The sequence below is a fragment of the Lutra lutra genome, chromosome 1 (assembly GCF_902655055.1).
Source record: "Lutra lutra chromosome 1, mLutLut1.2, whole genome shotgun sequence".
NCBI classification, from domain to species: Eukaryota; Metazoa; Chordata; class Mammalia; order Carnivora; family Mustelidae; genus Lutra; species Lutra lutra.
This window is the reverse complement of record NC_062278.1, coordinates 12,442,927-12,464,339: the sequence shown is the minus strand read 5'-3', so window position 1 is coordinate 12,464,339 and position 21,413 is coordinate 12,442,927. Positions and strand designations below refer to the sequence as shown.

Sequence of the window (21,413 nt, the reverse complement as noted above, 5' to 3'; positions counted from 1 at the left end):
CCTCAGGTCCCAAGTCAGGTTGTAACAGTGGCACACACACCGGGCCGTAAACCAGCCCTCCGTGAGGCCCAGAGCCTGACCCCGATCTCCATCTTGCACCGGGAAATCCCACGTTCAGCCAGAGCGTGTGGAAGCAGGTGCACCCCTCAGGCGAAACCAGCCCCCAACCGGTGCTGATTGTAGAGCCTTGTCACTGACCAGGAGGCACAAACGTGTGAAGAACTAGCATCCCCGTCCCCTGACTCCTGGCCCAGTGCTCCCTTTATCCATGAGGGTAAAGGCAAAGCAGCGCTCAGATGAAGAGAGAAGGCACTGTCCCTCTGTGTGTCCTCACTGACATCGTCTTTAGGAAGTGTTGCAATACTTGCTTCTGGGGGGTGGGGGGAGGACTAAAATCCGACTAAAACAGTGCCCTGCCTCCCAAGCTCCTGCCCTTTCATATAAACAGACTGTGATGAGTAGGAGTCCAAGGGGGGATGGTGTGTCCCGGGCAGGGACATCCCGGAGTAGAGACAGAAGCCATGTCTCAGCTTCACTTGGGCCGGGGAAGTGAGGGGACAATTGGAAAGTTGTGTTATGTAACTGATGCTTCAACTGAGAAAAATATCATACATTATAAATACTTAAATCTATCATTTAAAAAAATATATTTCTATACTGCCTTTGTTAACTGTGGTATGTGAGACACATTTGAATTTTGGCTCCCGAGGGAAAACCCGGAGGCTGGCTGTCAGCCTCATGGACATTACCTTCTCAGGTTGCTGTGGGGGCACTGAGGGTCTGGGCTAAATGTGGGGTTCCCAGGAAGGGGTTTTGGTGACAATAACTTTCTTCTTTTGGAGAAGAGCAGCCTCTCCTTTAAAGTAATGCTCCCTACCTGAAGATTTTTTAAGTAGGCTCCACACCCAATGTGGGGCTCGAACTCACGACCCTGAGATCAAGCTTCTCATGTTCTATTGACTGAGCCAGCCAGGCCCCCCGCCTTACTTGAAGATTTTACTTTAAAAAAATATATATATAAAATTTAAAGTTTTACAAATCCCGAACATGTTAGCATTCTAATAGAGTTTTTTGATTCTATAAATTATATAAAATCAACCTTATTTTTTTTTTTAAAGATTTTATTTATTTGTCAGAGAGAGAGGAGAGCGAGCGAGCACAGGCAGACAGAATGGCAGGCAGAGGCAGAGGGAGAAGCAGGCTCCCCGCCAAGCAAGGAGCCCGATGTGGGACTCGATCCCAGGACGCTGGGATCATGACCTGAGCCGAAGGCAGCCGCTTAACCAACTGAGCCACCCAGGCGTCCCTAAAATCAACCTTATTTAATATTTAAATGTATATTTTAACCGTGGCAGTACGTTCTGAGGCATTCTCCGAAATGTAGTCCACTTTGAAAGAAAGAAAAGATGCCTGACACCTCAGTCTAGGTTTCTAAGTGTTTCTGCAGGGACGGGGATACACACGCTCTGAAATGCTCTGTTTTTTCCAAACACGTTGCTGTAAGCGGGGTAGCTTTCCTATGCTTCTCTTCTATCTCAGCTCAGGGCGAATCTTACAGTGTAGACAGCTTAGGTGAAATTTTCACAGGCCAAATCAGCTTTGTTAATCGTCAATTCGTGACATTGCTTTTCTACCTATGTTTGCCAATAGGGGCCGGGGGCGTTCCTATAGCTTAAAGCTATTAATATCCTATATTCAATAATGTAAATCTTATTTGCTTCTCCAGGCAAAATCAAGAGCTATCCCATTTAGAAATTCTCATCAGTTCAATGTAAATTGCCTCTAGAAACGCCCAGAGTTTTCCAGCCTGGACACAGTTGCCAGAAAAGGTGGACATCTGCTCCTGTGAGCTGAGTTCATTTTGTGAAGGTCTAGTAGTTAAACTCAAAGCAGCCCTCCGGTTTGCGGGTTTTGCTTTGCATATCAATGCCTTTGATTGTTTTTATCTTCCTCTCTTTTATTTTACAACGTAAGTGATTTAGTCATACCACAGCATTTGGAGGGAAAGGAGCTGAGGGCATTCTGTATTCTGCAAATTTGTCGCTAAAACCCACAGTTGCTCTGAGCCTGTGGGATCCATTCCAGCACAATGCTAATGGGATGACAAGACATGAGAACCCACAAGAATAATGCCGCTATTGTGTCTGCCCACTGTGTGGGGGGTGGGGGGGTGGACGTGGGGGGCACAGGCAGGCAGGGAGGGGGAAAGAGGCCCGTGGGCGTGTGTCAGACCATAGTCGTGTCATCGGTGTCACTCATACTTGGCTTGGCCTTATTTCTGAATACCTTATAGACGAAGGGACAGAAGGAAGGGTCCTGGGGTGTCCTCATGTTCATCAGCCTTGCGATGGTGGCTGCCAGGGTGCCCGGAGCCTGGGGACCTCTCCGTGAGCCAAGGGAAAATAGTAGGACACGTTAGGGACCGTGGGCTGCTGTGCCACGAGTACTCAGGAAGGTGTAAGGGGAAAACAGTGCCCCAGCTGTGGGTTTGTGGCCGCCGAGCAGCATCACCACCCAGCGCAGCCAACTATGGGATCAGGGATTTGGGTTGGTTTTTTGGTGCTTTTACACAGTGCATTTCAGGATGATCCTGCCTCGTGGTGGAAACGGGAACACAAGCGAGCCTGCTGTTTTCTTGGTCTGAATGTATAGCATTCCAACTGTTTAAAATAAGGATAGGCCAGGACCCAGCCCGTGGGGCTCTGTTTATCCCCGGGCTTCTGAATCTGTCCGTGCTGCTGTGACCCAGAATCCTGTGCTCTGGCTTCCAGCCGGGACACAACCCCAGGCTTTCCCTTTCATCGTGTGGGGCAGTGGTTTGCAGAGAGCAGTCAAGCTTCTGCTTTGCTGAAAGCATCTCTGGGGTGGGCTCGGGCACCTGTCCCCTTCAGCGGCAGGTGAACCAGAGCAGTCTCAGGACCCACAGGCCCCTAGCTGCTGGCCGAGGGCATGAAAATAATTGCAGGCTGCCCTGTGCCCGCTCTGGAGGGCACCTCAACGAGGCTTACTAGCCGGTGCTTGAGTAGCCACATCAGGTGTAAATGGACACCTGCCTCTAGAGCTAACGCAGACTCCGGGGCAAGCACGTGGGGCTTCAGATGATTCATCTTGGGCCAGTGAACCTTTCTGGGCCTCGGTTTCCTTATTTGTGAAACGACAACAATCCTAGTTTCTTCCTAACGGGGCTGTTGCGAGGTGTACATGAGAAAACATAAGGAAAGCGCTTAGCGTGGCCCTCTGGGAGATAGTAGGGCGCCAAGGCGGGCCACCATCACTACGACATCTCGTGCTGAACTTCTCCCAGGAGTCCCACCGTCTCTCTCCTTGAATGTGGGCCAGGAGGGCGTCCCGCAACAAGGAGTGGCGACTCCAGGTCTCGTGGCGGTCAGAGCAGGGCGGGGTGGTTTCTGAGGCTTCCCAGGAGAATTCCACGGTGGGCGGGGCCGCGGCGCTCCAAGCTCGTGGCTGTTCATTTCAGGCTTAATGGCACATTCTTTGCGGGGCAGTTGCCAAGGAACGAGGTAATCCGGTGACAGAAATACTGCCCGGGGTTTCAGTTTGCTAGTCCAAAGGGTTTTAGGTGGTGTCAAATTTTATTACTAGCATTCCTGGTCTCCATGAAATAACCACGTGAGGACACAGGTTCCGTGAAAGAACAAAACTACGGGCCCAGACTAGCGCCGCACAGACAATAGGCACTTCGTTTCCTTTTGATAGCGGTCCAAAGATGGGTTAAAAAAACAAGAAGGTAGCAGCAAGATCATGTTCATAGGCTGGTCTGTAACCTCCCGTGGGCCCAGGTGCCTTGGTGATGAACGGATTCCTGAGCAAGTCGGGGGATGGCCCCTTGGCTCCACCCCTAGGAGCGATGTGACCAAGGATGACTCAGGTCGCTGCCTCAGACCCCCACCAGCCTCCTCAGTGGGTGATGCGCACGGAGTTCAGCCACAGCCACACGGTGGGCACAGCGTAGGCACCAGTGACCACCAGCCCCTTTCCTCAGGGGCGGCTGCGAAGGGGCAGCTTTGAGCAGAGAAAGCCTGGGGGTCCTGAAGCAGAAAAGGGCAGAGGACTGTTCTTTTTACGTGAGTATCCAGGACAGAGGTGGAGTGTGATGTAGAAATCTAGTGATTTTTCTAAGATTTTATTTTTTTTTAATTACTTATTTATTCGACAGAGAGAGAGAAAGAGAGGGAGAACAGGCAGGGAGAGCAGCAGAGGGAGGAGGAGAAGCAGGCTCTCTGCTGTGCAGGGAGCCCAGTGCGGGGCTCGATTCCAGGACCCCGGGATCATGACCCCAGCTGAAGGCAGATGCTTGACTGAGCCACCCAGTTGTCCCAAATCTAGTGATTTCTATACCGAAAAGTGAGCGACCCTCTGGCTCCTAACTTCGGATTATGGAAAGCCATAGAGTAACTCTCATGGCCACTAAAGCATTTATACCCATGGAGTCAATAAGAGTTCCGAAGGAAACAGAAACAGTTGTTCTTAAAAAGACCTTCTGTGACTGTGTGGATGATAACACTGTTTGCAAGTCTCGCTCGGATGTGATGCACAGAAACTATACATCGTCAAAGGCAGGACGCGCCTCGAATAAAATCATGGGATCTTATTGCAAACTTCACATCAAGCACGAACACTCTTCATGGAAACATTTAAAATTATAATCCAAAAGGAAAATAGATGCAGATTTGATTTTACAAAATCTGTCAATCAAGCAGAAGTGTAAGGCGCCCCGGAGACGCGCAGGGGGCTGCAGCCCTCTCTCGGGAACAGCAGGAAGCCAGGGAGCCTGCTGGGGGCAGGGGTGGGGGGGTGAGGGTGGGCAGCCGCTCCATGAAATTGGAGATGGTGGGAAGGAGAGGAGGCGAGGAGCGGAGGCTGAAGGTTTTGGGAGAAGAAACTGCATGGAATGTTCGAGGTCCTTTCTGCACTGAGAGGCCAGTCTCTGTAAGGATGGAGTCCTCTGGGGGAGGGCAGCGTCTTGGCAAATCTTGCTGCTGGAGGTGGGCAGAGGGGGCAGTGGCCGGCCCTGCGCCCCCGGAAGCCTGCCCCTTGGCCGGTAGAGCGCACACACCCCCGGCTTGCCACCAGAGCGCCATCCCCCATCGCGGCTACAGGGGGAGGAGGAGGTGTGGGGGGCAATGGAGGGCCCGGGCGGGGCGAGCCCCCCTCACTCGGCTCTACCTCAGGCCGGCACGCTGCAGGTCGTCCAGCGAGGGGGACGGCACTGCACAGACCCAAAGCCAAGCAGGGCAGGATTTCTAGGCCACGCTGGCTGCCCAGGCAGTCCGGGAGAGGAGCGGAGCTCAGGTGCCAGGGTCTGTGGGGGTGAGGGGACGGGGTTTCAAACCCAAGCTGTCCTAGAAGACCGGTCAGGATGGCCGGTGGCCCCCAAGCCCGACGCCGTCGTCAGCCTGGGGGGCAGCCGAGCACCTGGAGAGCTGCAGGCTGAGCCCACAGGGGACAACCGTGTGCTACCAGCGCCTGCCTTCGTTTCCAGGAAGAGCCCAGAAATGACAGGACTGGTTCCCTTGCCAGGCTAGACGGGCTTGCGAGCCGGCTTCCAACACGGGTGTGGCCTGCACGCCCAGAAAGCAAGGCCAGGCAGGCGTCGGCGAGGAGGCCGACTTTACCTGGGTGGCGGGCGGTCACGGACGCGGGGGAGGGATGCGCGCATGGGGGGCTGCGGTTCCCCCGCCTCCCGTAGGGCAGTGAGCGGCGGGCGGCCTCGAGCGGCCTCTAGCGGCCAAGCTGCGCGGCGCACGCAGGGCTCCCGGGGAGCAAGGGCACTTCCATTCCCTCCGGACCTCCGCCGCGCGAGAACAGAAAACAAAGAAATCCGGAAGAAACAAATGTCTGTCATTCATTCCATCTTTAGTGCTCAGTCCAAGAAAAATATCAGATACTAAATACTGTTTTGAAATAGAAACAATTTAGGCCGATTCTTCTGAGGATGTATTTATTAAGTTCTAAGACCCTGAATAATTTTTCTTTTAAACATTCAAATGGAAAGAAAAACTAGGAAAACTAGAAATTCAACATCTTTCACAGAAGGCTGCAGGCACCCCTATATTACTATTATTCTTTTAAATTTGTATTATTTGCGTACTGAAAAGCGAGCTAGTACTTCCGACAGTGCTGGCGGCCGGTGAACTTCATCTTGGCCTCCACTTGATGTCTTTTACTCCGTGGAAATGTCTCTTCAAAGCGGTGTTATCTGCCCACGGAGAATTTAAGCAGGAGTCGTCATCATTTTCTTCCAATTTCTGGAAACAAACATGTTTTACTCAGGAAGGCATTTCTGGAAAGTGTTTTGCAACATCAAAAGACCAAAGAAAGAACCCGTGTCCAAACTCCCACTCCCCGCCTCCCCAGGAGGATGCTTCCAGAGGCGGATGCAGGTGTCGGACGCCCCGCAGGGTCCCCGTTGCCCAGGAGAGGCGGGAGCTCCAGCAAGACCCCGTCCCCACATCCTACAGAGCTCGCCACCCCCCAGAACTGCCCCGTGCACTCGGGGGCCAGGGGGTGAATGCCCCTGGCCCAGCTCTGTGGAAAACCTTCCATGGATCTGCTACCTTGAGCTCCTCTTGTCTTCTGTGATAGTACAGCATCAGCTGTTTCTGCTCCTCACTGCTGATCACTGGTTCCCGGGCTGGAGCACCTTGTCCCCTCTGAAAGACGCGAGGGGAACAGACTGTGGATGACAGCCTCCTTTGCCCACAGCTACGCAGGTGACCCATTCTGATCACCACAGGAAGGCCTGGACCCCAGCAGCCCCTCGCCCAGGGCCCCCATGGGGGCCCGAGACCAGAGGCCGGGCAGTGCCATCTGTCATGGCCGTTCCCCCGTCAGCCACTGCAGGTCCAGTGGGGCAGGGAAGGGACACTGTTCCCCCAAATCACAGAGAAATGGCTGTGACAGAGCACGCGACCCGAGCACCTTACAGACACACAGCTCTACACTACCTATACCCGCACAGGCCTCTGACACATCCTCCTCGTTTAGAGTAGCAGTACTTGGAAAACTTGAAATCTGTGCTCTAGGCTGTATTTTTCATTTCAAGAAACATTTTTAGTTACTTGTAGCCCATTTCTAAAGTTGAAATCAACATGGCATATCCACCGCACCCCCCTCCTTAAAACAAACTCCAGATGGTGTCAATCAGTCCACATACTCTCCCAGGTTTTGCTGGTGCATAAAGAGGACAGTTTTCCTTTAAGCCTGGACCACTGGCATTAAAGTATTGGCAGCAAGGATGTTAGGTCAGGTTTATTCTAAATTTTTATCGGTTAGAAAATAATTAACAAAAACTCGTGACATGTTAAAGCAAAAATACATACTTGCTGAATCTTGACGATGATTTTGGTTTTTTCATTTTTGCCCACGTAGTCAGAAAGCTTCTTTGTTCTTCTCAGCTCCTTGGCCGCCCACCACAGTTGTGCCTCTGATTCTTCGATGACACTCAGTCCTGCCTGGGGCCACAGTAAAACCAGCTCTAAGGTTTGCTGGGACACGACCCCCAGTGTGTGATCCCACCCGGGTGTGCGGAGCCTGGCAGGTGCCCACGCCCCCCCACCACTGTGGGGCAGGTTCAGTGTGGGGCCACCCTCCATCTCCTCTCCCCGCAACAGGAGGAAACCAAACCCTCCAACAAGTCAAAGACCTTGCTCTTTTTTTTTTTAAGAAACAAAGAGAGAGAGAGAGGGAGAGAGAATCCCAAGCAGGCTCCATGTGGATCCTGACCTGGGGCTCGATCTCATGACACTGAGGATTGTGACCTGAGCCAAAAATCAAGAGTCGGACACTTAACCAACAGTGTCAGCCAGGCGCTCCAGCCTGGCTAACTTGAATGCCTTCCCTGTTAGTTTCAATTCACGCCCCGACTCAGTTAACTTCTTGCTCTGGGAAAGCAGAGAGCGTCTGATCTCATCTGCACCTTCTCTAGAAGGTCCTTCGCAGACGGAACTGCAGGACCCTGCCAGCAAAGAACACTGGAATCCTGCTGGGTTTTACATACAGGCATAATGAGGATGTGTGTTTGCTTCCGCACAGCCCACCGGCTGAAGACGGCTCAGAGCCGCACATGCTGCCCAACAGGATAAGGAATCAGGGAGAAAAACAAGGGAAAATGGAACACAAAGGCAAGAAAATAACATGAAGCAAAAGGTAAAGCTAGAATGCAAAATGCCATGCAAAGGGACCGATACATTTTGGGTAGAAACTGGGACAAACTGGGTTTCTGGCTTCCCAGTGGCCAAAGAAAACGGGAACGTTTTCGGTTGCTCCTGATGGGCAGCCTCACACCCGTCCCACCTGCCCTCACCCGGGAATGCTACCTTTGGGGTCCCTCTCTCAGCTCAGGACTCTGCCCTGAAGCTCAGGAAAGCACGGGGCCAACCCACATATGGAGCAAAATGCTAGGTCCAGAGGCGGAGGGTCAAATCCGACGTGACCCACCTTAAAGAATGCCCAGAGCTGCATACCTGGGTTCCAGACAAATCTTCCTTATTTTCAAACTCCATCCGGATGGGATCATAGGGCGGCAGCCCCATGGGATAAACAATCATTACGGCCCCTCGAAGCTGGTCCAAGGCGTCTTTCACCATCTCCGTGGTAATGCAGACTCCAGCTTCCACCTGTTTCTGAAAAGGCCAACAACAGGCATCGCTATTTACAACGGGGCTAAGACTCTCGCCAGCTGCTGCCAGATCAACAGAAAGGACCCGAACAGGGGCGCCTGGTGGCTCTGAGGGTTAAAGCCTCTGCCTTCGGCTCAGGTCATGATCTCAGGGTCCTGGGATCGAGCCCCACATCGGGCTCTCTGCTCAGTGGGGAGCCTGTTTCCCCCTCTCTCTCTGCCTGTTTGTGATCTCTGTCTGTCAAATAAATAAAATCCTAAAAAAAAAAAAAGGACCCGAACAGTACTTGCTACCAAAGCCACTGTCTACTCCTGGGGCGTCTGTGCATCGTCCCCCCACCCCCCACAGAAGGCAGACCATGAGCGGGGCTGAGGACACTCGCCAGCACCCACCCCAGGGATCAGACAACACCTGGGGTAGGGGGTGGGAGGTGGCCCGGGTGGGTGAGTGACAGGGTGGAGACAGAAACGGGGAGGAGCGCAGAGGGAGGAGTGATACTCGGAGGAATACATCTCTTTGTCCTGGTCCCGGCACAGCACTTCAAAATCCCCAGGCATTTCCTGAGCAGTAGGAATGTCTGCTGTTTTTCATGAGCCCCTCTGGGCTGCGCCCGAGTTCATGCTAACGAGGTGACCCACGTGGGACTTCGTGTCCGGGGAGGGGCTGGCCACCCCAGGGAGACCAAACTGGGATTAGAGGGTTGGAACTTCCAGACCACACTCCCATCATCACCTCCAGGGCGAGGCAGGGGGCTGGAGAGGAGTTAATCATGTGACCAATCATCTAATCATTCATGCTCAAGAAATTCTGGGTAGATGTCCGCTGTGGGGAAAGGAAACAGAAGCGGGGTCCTGAGAAACCCAGAGCACCTCGGCTTCGGGAAGGTTCCTGGGAGGGAAAGGCAGACGACAGGGTGCTGAGAGGGTGAAGCTGCAGAGAACTGATTTCCGGGGAAGGAAAGAGGCCTGGGGGCAGCAGCAGGGTGGACGCAGCCCATGGGATGGGGAGAGACTGGACACCCCCACCCCCCGCCCTTCTTGGGTTTCCAGAAGGGGGATCCAGACAAGCTGCAGTGGGGGTAGCAGCAGAAATGCGAGACAGACCAGGGGATGGGAGACGCTGGTCATTCCCAGTCTGCAGGGAAGGACGGGCTGCAGGAGGGACTGAGAAGTGAGGGCTCCTGCCCCACAGCCCTGGGTCTCCGCCAGGCAGGAAGCGAAGCTGCCCACTGAGAGGGAGAGGGGACAGGAAACAGGCCATTCGGAGCCTCAGAGCCCGGGGCCTGCCCGGGGCCCATGGAGAGCTGACAGGGGCCCAAGGGGGTGAGGAAAGTTGGGTTTGGGGGGCCCCATGGCAGGGCAGGCATGTGAAATGGAGGGGACAGTCCTGCCTCACCTACTCCCTGGGCTCATGGATTGTTTCCTGACCCAAATCCCCGTTAAACACATCATGCCTTCCCATGAGAGACATATGCCGGAGGAACGGTGAGGAGAGCTCTCAGATACGGGGTCCCGTGAGGGAAGGCTTCTGCTGGGAGCGTGTCACCCGCGCCACCAATGCTAACTGGCGGGGTGCCAGAGTCATCTTCTGTATAAAAGCTCCTCCAAAGGCCAAGGGCAGTGAACCCCGGCCAGGGAACATGGAAGGTGACAGAGCAACTTCCGTGTGACCAACCTCTTGCCACAGGACTCGAACCCTCCCCCGCGGCCCCGTGGTGTTTGGACCCACAGGGCTAACTCCCCCCACAGGGCAGGGTCTGGTGAGGAGACAGTGACACGCACCGCAGGTCTGGTGGTGGCGTGGAAAGGGCCCTGGGCGAGAAGTTGGGCCTGCAGCTCGGGGCCTCTGCAACTGGGGCCAGTCGCTGCAGCAGAGGACCGGAAGCCTGCGGACGCTCTCGGTGAGCCGGGAGAGAACTACACAAACTCATGCACAGGCAGAGGGAAGAGGGGGAAAAAATGCCCAGAACACCGTTTGGGGAGGGAAGGGTGCAGGGCCGGGCCCAGGCGACTGTTTTCCTAACTTGTCCTGATAGGTGCTAGTTTGACTAGGTGTTAATCGTTATCATCATTAGCAATATTTAAAAAAAAAAAAATTCTGGGGGCGCCTGGGTGGCTCAGTGGGTTAAAGCCTCTGCCTTTGGTTCAAGTCATGATCCCAGGGTCCTGAGATCGAGCCCCACATCGGGCTCTCTGCTCTGCAGGGAGCCTGCTTCCTCCTCTCTCTCTGCCTGCCTCTCTGCCTACTTGTGATCTCTGTCAAATAAATAAATAAAATATTAAAAAAAAAAAATTCTGGGGTCAAATGCATTTTGCAAACGTGGGACTGAACCAAAGCGTTCCTTGTAGGACTTCACAGAGCCTTGGCTCTATTAAGAGGTACAGAAGGGTAGTCTTTCCTGAAACACTTAAAAAGGATGAGTTAGGGGCGCCTGGGTGGCTCAGTGAGTTAAGCCTCTGCCTTTGGCTCAGGTCACAATCCCGGGGTCCTGGAATCGAGCCCCGCATCGGACTCTCTGCTCAGTGGGAAGCCTGCTTCCCCCTCTCTCTCTGCCTGCCTCTCTGCCTACTTGTGATCTCTGTCTGTCAAATAAATAAATAAAATCTTAAAAAAAAAAAAAAGGATGAGTTAGGAGCTTGCAGAATCTGGGACACAGGGGTTCAGAAGCAGTGGTTTTGCCCAGGGACTCAAACCCCGACCCCCCAAACTGTAAACTTCAGCTGTGAAGGCCTGGGGGTGGGGTGGGGGGGGGTGGGAGCCAGAACCACTGCCAATGCATGAATAGCACAACTGATCGAAAACCCAACTCTTCCAACGCCTGAAATCCTCCTCCTCCTCCAGATTCACGGTATCTGCCAACAGGAGGATGCCGGCTTCTCTGTCCAGGGAAGTTTTTGTATTGTCACGACCATCCACAGAAAAGTAACTCCTATCAGCACGTACTAGGTCAATCAAATATCCAGAGAGCTAACACAGGGCCACAGCGTTTCCGTTTCTCTTTGCTAAGCTCCGGAAGCATCCCGTAGGTGCTGGCACCCGGTTGTCCTACACACGCCGCCCTTCACTGGCGTCTGCCGTCTGCCCAGCGCAAGCCGGAGGACACTGTCACCTTTACCGAAAGGAAAAGCGAGAGGCCACCCCCAGCCTGCTACTCTCCCTTGACTATGGGGAGCTAACAAAGAAGAAAAGGCCCGTCCGCCGAGAACCCTGGAAGCAGACGTGGAGCTGGTATTTCAAACAACAGGCTTTAGGGCCGCATTTCCAAAGCTAACCTTCGATATTATCGCTTTGGCCTCTTCTACAGTCTTCTTTAAAACTTGCTTCATTTTCTCATTTGGAGCTATGAAAATAAAACAGGGAAGAGGGAGAGAGATGGCCATCTTTAAAACTGTTCTCCCACGTCCTAACCCTTCCCCTGGCTGAGTAGGGGAGCTGGGAGACGAGAGAAGGACCGGCACGGAACTTGGGCCAGGGGTACCGGAGAGCTGGCCGTGAGAAGTCACATAAGACTCTCTTACAGCTTAATTTCTTAACGAAGAAAAGTAGGGATTAGACGATGAAAATGCTAGGGGCGCCTGCGTGGCTCAGTGGGTTAAGCCTCTGCCTTCGGCTCGGGTCATGATCCCAGGGTCCTGGGATCGAGCCCCACATGGGGCTCTCTGCACAGCAGGGAGCCTACTTCCTCCTCTCTCTCTCAAAAAAAATAGAAAAGAAAATGCTAGATGCATAAAGCTGTGTTAGAACAGAAAGGGTTAATTTAAGACAATGCCGATTGAAAGACCAATCATGAACCATGAACCGGTTCTTATGAGATACTATTATTTTTCTCATTGGTGTGGTTCCTTCTAAAAAGCAAAGAATCTCTCCAAACTGACAATGAGTCTATGTACGAAAAGATGTAGAAGACAGTCAGCCATTTTCCAGGCTAAAACTCAATGGAGATAATACTAAAAATTCCTATTATCTTCAGTATTTTTTTACAAAAATTTTTTGAGCCTGTAAAGTCCTCATAGAGAGGGGTGCCTGGGTGGCTCAGTGGGTTAAAGCCTCCGCTTTCAGCTCAGGTCATGATCCCAGGGTCCTGGGATCGAGCCCCGCATCGGGCTCTCTGCTCAGCTGGGAGCCTGCTTCCCCCCACCCCCTCTCTCTCTGCCTGCCTCTCTGCCTGCTTGTCATCTCTGTCAAATAAATAAATAAAATCTTAAAAAAAAAAGTCCTCATAGGGACACTTTTGTATTTCTTTTTCCCCTAACAGTGTTTCAGGGGCACAGCGATACTTAGGTGTTTGCTTAATTAGAGTCTTTTAAATGGAGCTTTCCCTGCAAGTTAAAAGGGACAAGCTCTCCAAATGGGTTAGAATCTTTTCTCCTTGAAATTCCACCCCATTGCGCATTCGCTACAGGGGGACACTTTCCGAATGCTCTGACATGCTCTGAGCTGCGGGCTCTGCTCTACGCCACGGAGAGGCACGCCCTCCATGAGAACAGAGACCGGTGGACTGACACCGATTTCCTTCTTTCTCACGGAATCTCAGTACCTGTAAACCATAGCAGAACAGAACCTTCGATGCTTTGCAAAGATTCCCCTGCAAACGATGAGGCTGAACCTCATGAAACTGCCAACTGTCACCATCTGTTACCTACAAATACGGCAGCTTCAGGTGGTTCAGCAGCCAGATTTAAGAGCAGCAGCATGGTAGGCAGAAAGAGCAGCCGATGCGTCCGTCCGCTCGCTGCCCAGCTCACTCCGGATCTGCCCCGCAACGACTGAGGTGTACAATGCAGCATTTCATCGGTTTGTCCAGAAAGCTGAAAAGAGCTTTCTCACGGAAAGAGCCTCTTGCACACTTGCTGCTATACTCAGGTGTGCACAGAGAAGACACAAACTGGATTACCTTGCCCGTTCCTTCGGCCAATATCATCCTTTTTAAATACTGAGCCCCCACTGGGTACACACTTCTCGCCCCACTCGTCCCTCAGCTTCAGTTCTTCAATCTGGTCGTCGGTCAGTCCTTGCATATTGGGAGGGAGAAATATGCCATGTTCTGCTAATTCTTCCATTTCTTCAAGATAAGAGAGAGTTAGACAACATGTATCACGATCATCATTACAACGTTTTCTACCCACACTGAAATGTAAGCTCCCTAGAGCTTAGGAATCTTGCCCGTCGGGTCCCTATTTTATTCACCGAACACTTAGATGTCACTTGCTTTGTGCCAGGCCTGCCCTTGACCTTTGACAAATGGTCACGGACGTGTCCTACGTCCACAGCAGCACAGAGAATTTAGGGGCTCACTGTGGTCACCGACAGCAGCGCTGGACTTCCCTGCTCTGACCCTCGGCTGTGCTGTACTTCCTGGCCCTCAGGAGGCACAAACTCAAATTCACTGATACTCTGAACACATATCCACAGGGGGCGTTACAATTTCCAAGTGTGCTCACGTGGATTATTTAATTTCACCTTGTGGGGTAGGTCAGAGAAGCGACATCCTCATCTTCCCTCATGTACAGCTAGCTCTAGCATCTGAGGCTTTCATGGCCTTGCGATTTTAAATACACGCTTCATAAATAATTTAGGTAACGGATCAGGGAGGAGGATGTGAGGCAATGCACACCCTTTCAAAGGGACAGAGATGGGAGGAGACTGGTTTTCTAGTATCATGCTCACTATTCAAAAGCATGGCTTTATGTATTTCCTATCCCACATATATTTACTCTGAATAATCCACATTTTAGCCTTGCAAAATTGCTTGCCTTTCCTTCCTTCCTTCCTCTAGAAAAGTACATAGATCTGGGTCTTCCCATAGCACTGTAGGAAGACACTAGATGGCCTGTAATAACACAATACTAGAAAACAAAGGCTGTAACTTCATGGGGTCTTTGCTGCCTCTCTCCCCACCAGACTCAAAATATCTGGGGGCAGGGGCTGGTCTCAGTCATCCCTCTCTCTTGAAAGCATAGCACCTGGGCCTGCCTGGATCACAGTTCAGTGGGGGCTGGAGAACACACGAATGAGTCACTAACATGACTATTCACATCTGGCACCACGTTTTCAACTGATAATTTTATAGAAAATGAAACTGGGAGTCCCTTTTCTCCCCAAGTGCTTTAATTAAAAAAAAAAAAAAAAAGTAATATTGACCTTGTTTTAAAATCAATAAATTTTACTAAGAAACTTTATGTCTATCTCATAAAGGTAGAAACCCTAACCCTTAAGGAGTTCTCCATGGCACAACAATCACAGTTACAGAAACACTCAGTAACATTCTGGACCACATCTGGAGTACGCTCATGTCCTAACGGGGTAGCCACTAGCTACACTTGACTCTTTACATTTAAATTAAAATGAAATACAATTAGGGGCGCCTGGGTGGCTGGGTCAGTTGGGCATCTGCCTTCAGCTCAGGTCATGATCCCAGGAGCCTGGGATCAGGTCCCCATTGGGCTCCCTGCTCAGTGGGGAGTCTGCTTCTCCCTCTCCCTTTGCTCCTCCCCCTGCTCATGCGCGCTCTCTCTCTCCCTCTCTCTCTCTCTCAGATAAATAAAATATTTTAAAAATATATATGTAATTAGAAACACAGATCCTGGGTCGTGTTCCACGAGTGGGTGCCTTACTGGACACACAAATAGGGAACACGTCCCTCCCGGCAAAAAGTCCCCAGACAGTGCCGCTCTAGGTCACTGACATAAGTGACCAAACGCCGTAATATGAGAAGAAGGCTTGTGTTTCTTGGCGAAAGGCAGGAACAGCAAGACCCTCAGCCGGTCTTCACCCCCAGGGCACCGTCGTTAAGTCAGGTGCTTACCCCCTTGAAATGAATTCACCTTTTATTTATTTTAAAGTAGGCTCCACGCCCAGCGTGGAGCCCAAGTGCGGGGCTTGAACTCACAACCCTGAGATCAAGACCTGAGCTGAGATCCAGTGGGACGCTTAACCGAGACACCCAGGCTCCCCCGAATTCCCCTTCTGAAAAGGGCCGGGGCCGTCCCGCCCCTCCCACCGCACAACTGCACTGCACCAGCTCCGCGGCCCAGAGTAAAATGCGCCCGCGGGTCATTCCTTCTCCGGGCCTATTTCACTCCCGGCCCCGCGGCGCCGCGCCCAGCACCCGGTCTCTCCCGCCGTCGGCGCCCGCTCCGCTGGCTCTTCAGGCATCTCCGGGGGACCCCAGTATCCCCTCCAAGCGCGCCAGCCGCACCTCTGCACATCTTAGCAAACCTGCCCCGCACCCCCAGTCCAGCCGGCCGGAGCAAGTGTCGCGGCTCCCGCTGCACTTTCCCATCGCAGAGGACCCGTTCCTCCTCCCCTCCCGGGCCCGCCCCGGCTCGGGCTCCACGGTCCGGACCGCAGACTCGCGCGCCGCCGGGCCTCACCTGAGCAGACGCGCTGCACCTTGAGCCGCGCGTTGTAGACCCGGGCCACCCGCACCGTGAGCTCCTCCAGCTCCGTGCTCCCCGGCGCCTGGAGCAGGAACTGGCTCTCGTCGCCCCGTTTCACGTGCAGAAGAACCATGGCGGCCGCGGAGACCCCGCCGAGGCGGCGAGGAGACCCGGGAGGCCTTCAGCCGCAGGCGAGCGGCGACCACGCACTAACCGCTGCTAGGAGACGGAACTCGCGGCTCGGGCTCCGGCGGTACAGGGACCGCGGTGGGGAGGGCACTCGCTCCCGGAAGTGGCTGTTGCCAGGAGCAACAAAGAAACACACGGGCCTCCGGCTCCAGTCAGAAGCATAAGGTAGTTAAACCGCAGTGCGCGAGTCCAGGCAATGTGTTCCCGGAAGCAGGTGCTGCGGGGCAACGATCCACGCAGTCGGAGAGGGCCTCGGTCCAGGCCGGCACCCCGCGGGCGGGGGGGGGAAGGGGGGGGCTAACCAAGCCCCGCTCCCGGAAGTGCCTGTTGTCTGGGCGACCGCCCCCACACAACCCAAGCCGCCGGAGGGGGGCGCGGAACGCCCCGCGACTGGCCTGGGCCCGGGGTTCCACTCAGGGAGATGGGTGGTGGGAGGAGGCTGCTAGGTCGGGACTGGGTGGGGTGGTGGGCAGGTCCAGGACCGGAGCCGCGCAGCAGGAGCCCAGGGCCGCTCCGAGTCTCAGCGGCGTTTCCGCTGTTCGTGGTCACCACCTCCGGAAGTCCTGCCCGCTGTTTCCGGTCTGGAGAAGTTCCGGGCGGTGCGCGTGGGTTGCTGGGTGTGAGCGTCGCGGGGCGGGCGAGCGGGGCCGCGGTGCTGTGTGCGGGCTGATTCGGAGTCGGGTATCCGGGGAGGCTCAAGCGGCTGCCGCCGGAGCGACTGTCCCCATACTGTCCATGGACCCACCGCCCAACAGATGCTTACTGAACAGGCTGTGTTTCTTCCGGGCGTCGGTGACGCCGCGGCAAGTCAGGGTCACTGCCGTCGTGGAGCTTACGTTCCAGCGAGAGGACACAGAGACAAAATACGGGGCAAGACATACAAACAGAAGTCCTAAAGAGAACCAAATAGGGCGATTGGATTTTTAGATTGGATGGCCAAGGAGTGCCTTGCGGGGAGGGTGACATTTGCCCCGATAACAAGGTGCCACCGAAGCTAAGATAGTGCGAGGCCTCTACCCGTTCCCTCCTTCGGCCGTGGCACAATACGAGTTAACTGAATGTTGCAAGCACCTGCTACTTTGTATTCCTGAAACTTTGGCTCTCACCGTGGAAACTTCATCCCTGGGGTTCGGGGCCGAGCGCCTGGTGTGTGACTGCAGGCCTGGAAATGCCCAAAGCCAGTGCAGGGCCTCATCACGAAGACGGTTGGACCGATCCCAGACAGACAGGGTGTGGAGCCCAGGGAGCAGATGTTTTTCATCTCTAGTAGCGGGGCAGGAGCACCCAGACCCTGGAACGGGCAGTACTGGTCAGATCGGCACATGACTCTCTCCCCAGAAGGGGAAGGGGGCCTCCTGCGTTCTCGGAGCCCCTCCCTGCTGGCCATAAGTTCATCTCTCGTTTATCCTGAATACATTGTATTCATGGAGCCAACTACTGCTTAAAATTAAGCCGGATAAATTAAAATTAAGTCGATGTTGCCTTGTGAGAACCATTTATCCACAGACTCCTGTACTACAGGGTCTCTGGGTGTAATGTTTAATATTAAAAGTGTGCAAAACTCATGTACTGGCCATCCACTTTTGTTTACATATGTAGTTTGTTAATCATTTGGTAGAAGATCTGCCAAATTTCCACAGATCAAGCCCTTGAAGTAACTTTAATCTTTGTCAGCACTAATTTTTGCCTTTGTAGTCCTGCTAAACTTTATTCTTTTATTATATTCCTTTCAGTGGTTTCTTGTTTTTGTTTTTGTTTTTGTTTCTTTTCTGCTCATATAGGCCATGTCTCACAATTTTGTGTGTAGCTTTTTCTCAGTGTGTTTCTGGTGGTCATAAATTGTTCCAAAATCTCGTCTGGCCACCACGGAAGTGGGTTCTGAATTTTCAGACAAAACGTGAGATCTGTGTGCTCTTGTGCAGTTTGGCAACTTTCCTCTGAATATTTTAGGTACTGTTGCCTTTCTAGGGTGAAGGGTATCTTGGACCATTTGTATCTAATGAAGCAATCCATTAATAATGACTGCTGAAGGCTAGATAATTAATAGGTCATTCATGAGTGCTGCTAGATACCAGGCAGCAGGGAAGAAAAGAACACATTTTTAGTATATTGAAAAAAATAATTTTTTTAAAAGCCCTAACACATTAAAAATACAGTTAAAGTTCCTACATATCACTCTCTGATTCCATTCTCTTCTTCCCCTTCTCTACAGGTAAATACTACCCTGAGTTTCTCATTCCCATTGGCTGTTTTTCTACCATCAACACATGTATGTCTCGCTAAAGAATAGAGGACATTGTTTTAAGTTTTATATAAATGGTTCATACTGTGTTATTTGATAACTTGCCATTGGTTCCATAATGATTTACTAATTTTTTATTCTAACTTCATTAGACTTACTAATATTGTCTTCACTTGTTTTCACTGCTGTATAGTATTCCACTGAATGAACAGGTCACTCCATTCCCCTACAGGTGGTTATTGTATTTCTGGTTTGTACCATTACAAACAATGGATGTCCTGCTCCACATGTACTATAATTTCTCTACAAGTTAAATTTCTTATGATAGAGTATATAAGTCTTACTGGACATTGTTAAGTTGCTCTCTAGAATTAATTTGCTGACCTACTCTTCTCAACAACGGTGTATGAGTTCCCATTCTTCCACATGTTCACTAAATCTTGATGTGGTCAGCCTTATGTTTCTAAAACTAATGGACAGGCATTTTTGATTTATACATCAGCTTTTTGTGAGTTTGGTTGTCCTGTGTCAATCACCATTACTATAGTTAGTTTGTGGACTTGAGGCTACATGTGAAGGGGATGAAAAGATAAGTTACAGATTGGGAGAAATATTTGCAAAGCACATAGCTAACAAAGGGCCAATATACAGAATAGACAAAGAACCCTCAAAACACAATCGTAAAAAAAACCCCAAACAGTCCATTTAGAAAATGGGCAAAAGACACATATTTCACTAAAGAAGATATTAGGTGGCAAATGAACACATGAAAAGACGTTCCCTACAGTCAGCTTTGTTTGTTTGTTTGTTTATTTGACAGACAGAGATCACAGGTAGGCAGAGAGGCAGGCAGATGCGGGGGGTGGGGTGGGAAGCAGGCTCCCCGCCAAGCATAGAGCCTGATGTGGGGCTCGATCCCAGGACCCCGAGATCATGACCTGAGCCAAAGGCAGAGGCTTAACCCACTGAGCCACTCAGGCACCCCCCACGATCAGCTTTTAAGGAAACAAAGCCACAGTGATATATCCTCCACTAAAATGGCTAAAACAAAAAACCGCAAATGCTGGCAAGTACGCAGAGAAATTGGCTCACTCATACATTGCTGATGGGAATGTAAAACAGTCCTTTCTGGGAAACAGTTGGGCAGTTTTTTAAAGATACAAGCATGCAACTACACCATGATCCACCAGCTGTACTCCCGGGCATTATCCCAGAGAAGTGAAAACTTATGTTTACCCAAAAATCTGTACAGGAATATTTGTAGCAGCTTTATTTATAATAGCACCCAACTGGGAACAACCCAGAAGTCTTTCGATGGGTGAGGGAATGGTTAAACCAGCCGTGGTACATCCATACCATGAAATGGCACTTGGTGATGAAAAGGAGTAGACTAGGGGCGTCTGGGTGGCTCCGTCAGCTAAGCGTCTGATGCTAGATTTCAGCTCGGGTCGTGATCTCAGGGTCCTGGGATCAAGCCCTGTGTTGGGCTCTGCCCTCAGCACAGAGTCGGCGTGGAATTCTCTCTCTCCCTCTTCCTCTGCTCCTCCTCCCGCTCATGCTCTAACATAAATGCTCTCTCTCCAAAATAAATGAAATTAAAAAAAAAAAAACAAAAAACGGACTATTGACACATGCAATTTAGATGAATCTCCAGAGAATTATGTAGAGTAAAAAAAGTCATTCCCAAAGGTCACATACTACTCTTGAAGTGGCCAAATTATAAAAATGGAGAATAGATTTGTTGTTGCCGGGAGTTAAGGACAAGTGAGGGGAGAAGGGATGGGAAGGCAGCGAGGGGAAAAGGGCAACACAAAGGATCTTCCCGGTGATGGAACTGTTTTGCAACAATGTTAAGGTCCTGGTGGTAGTATTACACTATGGTTTTATAAAATGTTACCATGCAGGGAATTGGGAGGGGGGTACTGCTTAAAGGGCACATGGGATCTCTCTGTATTATTTCTTACAACTGCGTATATATACACATCTCAATCATCAAAATCAAAAGTTTCTTTAAAAGCTTATCATTCTCGGGGCACTTGTGTGGCTCAGTGGGTTAAGCCTCTGCCTTCGGCTCAGGTCATGATCTCAGGGTCCTGGGATCGAGCCCCGCATTGGGTTCTCTGCTCAGCGGGGAGCCTGCTTCCCCCTCTCTCTCTGCCTGCCTCTCTGCCTAAATGTGATCTCTGTCAAAAAAAATAAATAAAATCTTAAACAAATAAATAAAAGCCTATCATTCTCTGTAACTTTTTAGAGGTTAATGAACATAATTCAGTGATTTAAGAATCAAGGTTAGGGGTGCCCGGGTAGCTCAGTTGGTTAAGCATATGACTCTTGGTTTTGGCTCAGGTCATGATCTCAGAGTTGTGTCATCGAGTCCCCCATTGGGCTCTCCGTGCTCAACAGGGAATCTGCCTGAGGTTCTCTCTCTCTCCCTCTGCCCCGCCCCCCATGCTCACACTCTCTCTCTTGCTCTAAAATAAATAAAATCTTTTAAAAAATAAAAAGAATCAAGGCTACTGTCTTGAATAGCAATCATATAGGACTGAAAAAGTCAATACACAGAAGAACTACTAGCCTTGGCCTTGCACTTTGGGTCTTCTTAGGTCAGTCTCTTATGCCTGGCTGTCCTTGGCCTATCTCCCTTCTCCCCCCACTTGTTTCTTTTGCTGTGGGTGAAAAAATCATCGTTCCTGCTTCAGTGTTATTTTCAAGCCAAGAAGACTTGGAATGAGGGCCTCTCTTACAGAGTAAGTGCATGGACTTCTTAATGATGATTTATAGTCTCAGAATGTCTTCTTACTTCTAGAGTATTACATGGAGAAGTGAAACAGATGAAACAGGGTCTTGAATTAAAATAACCTGATTTGACAATGCAAGTTAATCCCCAATTGTCATTAAACTTGGATACGAAAAGTTCAAAGAAAGTGGCTGAGAAAAATTCTTCCCTCTTGAGCAGAGCAG

General features: G+C 51.4%; 1 protein-coding gene across 1 annotated transcript; it reads right to left on the bottom strand.

Annotated features, from left to right (window-relative positions):
* Positions 1-5,945: 5,945 nt before the first annotated feature.
* On the bottom strand, positions 5,946-16,546 carry CFAP298 (cilia and flagella associated protein 298). The gene is made up of 7 exons (XM_047720969.1): positions 16,016-16,546; positions 13,537-13,704; positions 11,915-11,982; positions 8,487-8,645; positions 7,344-7,475; positions 6,579-6,674; positions 5,946-6,269 (listed from the first exon to the last, which is right to left on the bottom strand). The coding sequence occupies exons 1-7, from the start codon at positions 16,152-16,154 to the stop codon at positions 6,159-6,161; spliced, it is 873 nt and encodes a 290-aa protein (XP_047576925.1). The 5' UTR covers positions 16,155-16,546; the 3' UTR covers positions 5,946-6,158.
* Positions 16,547-21,413: the final 4,867 nt, after the last annotated feature.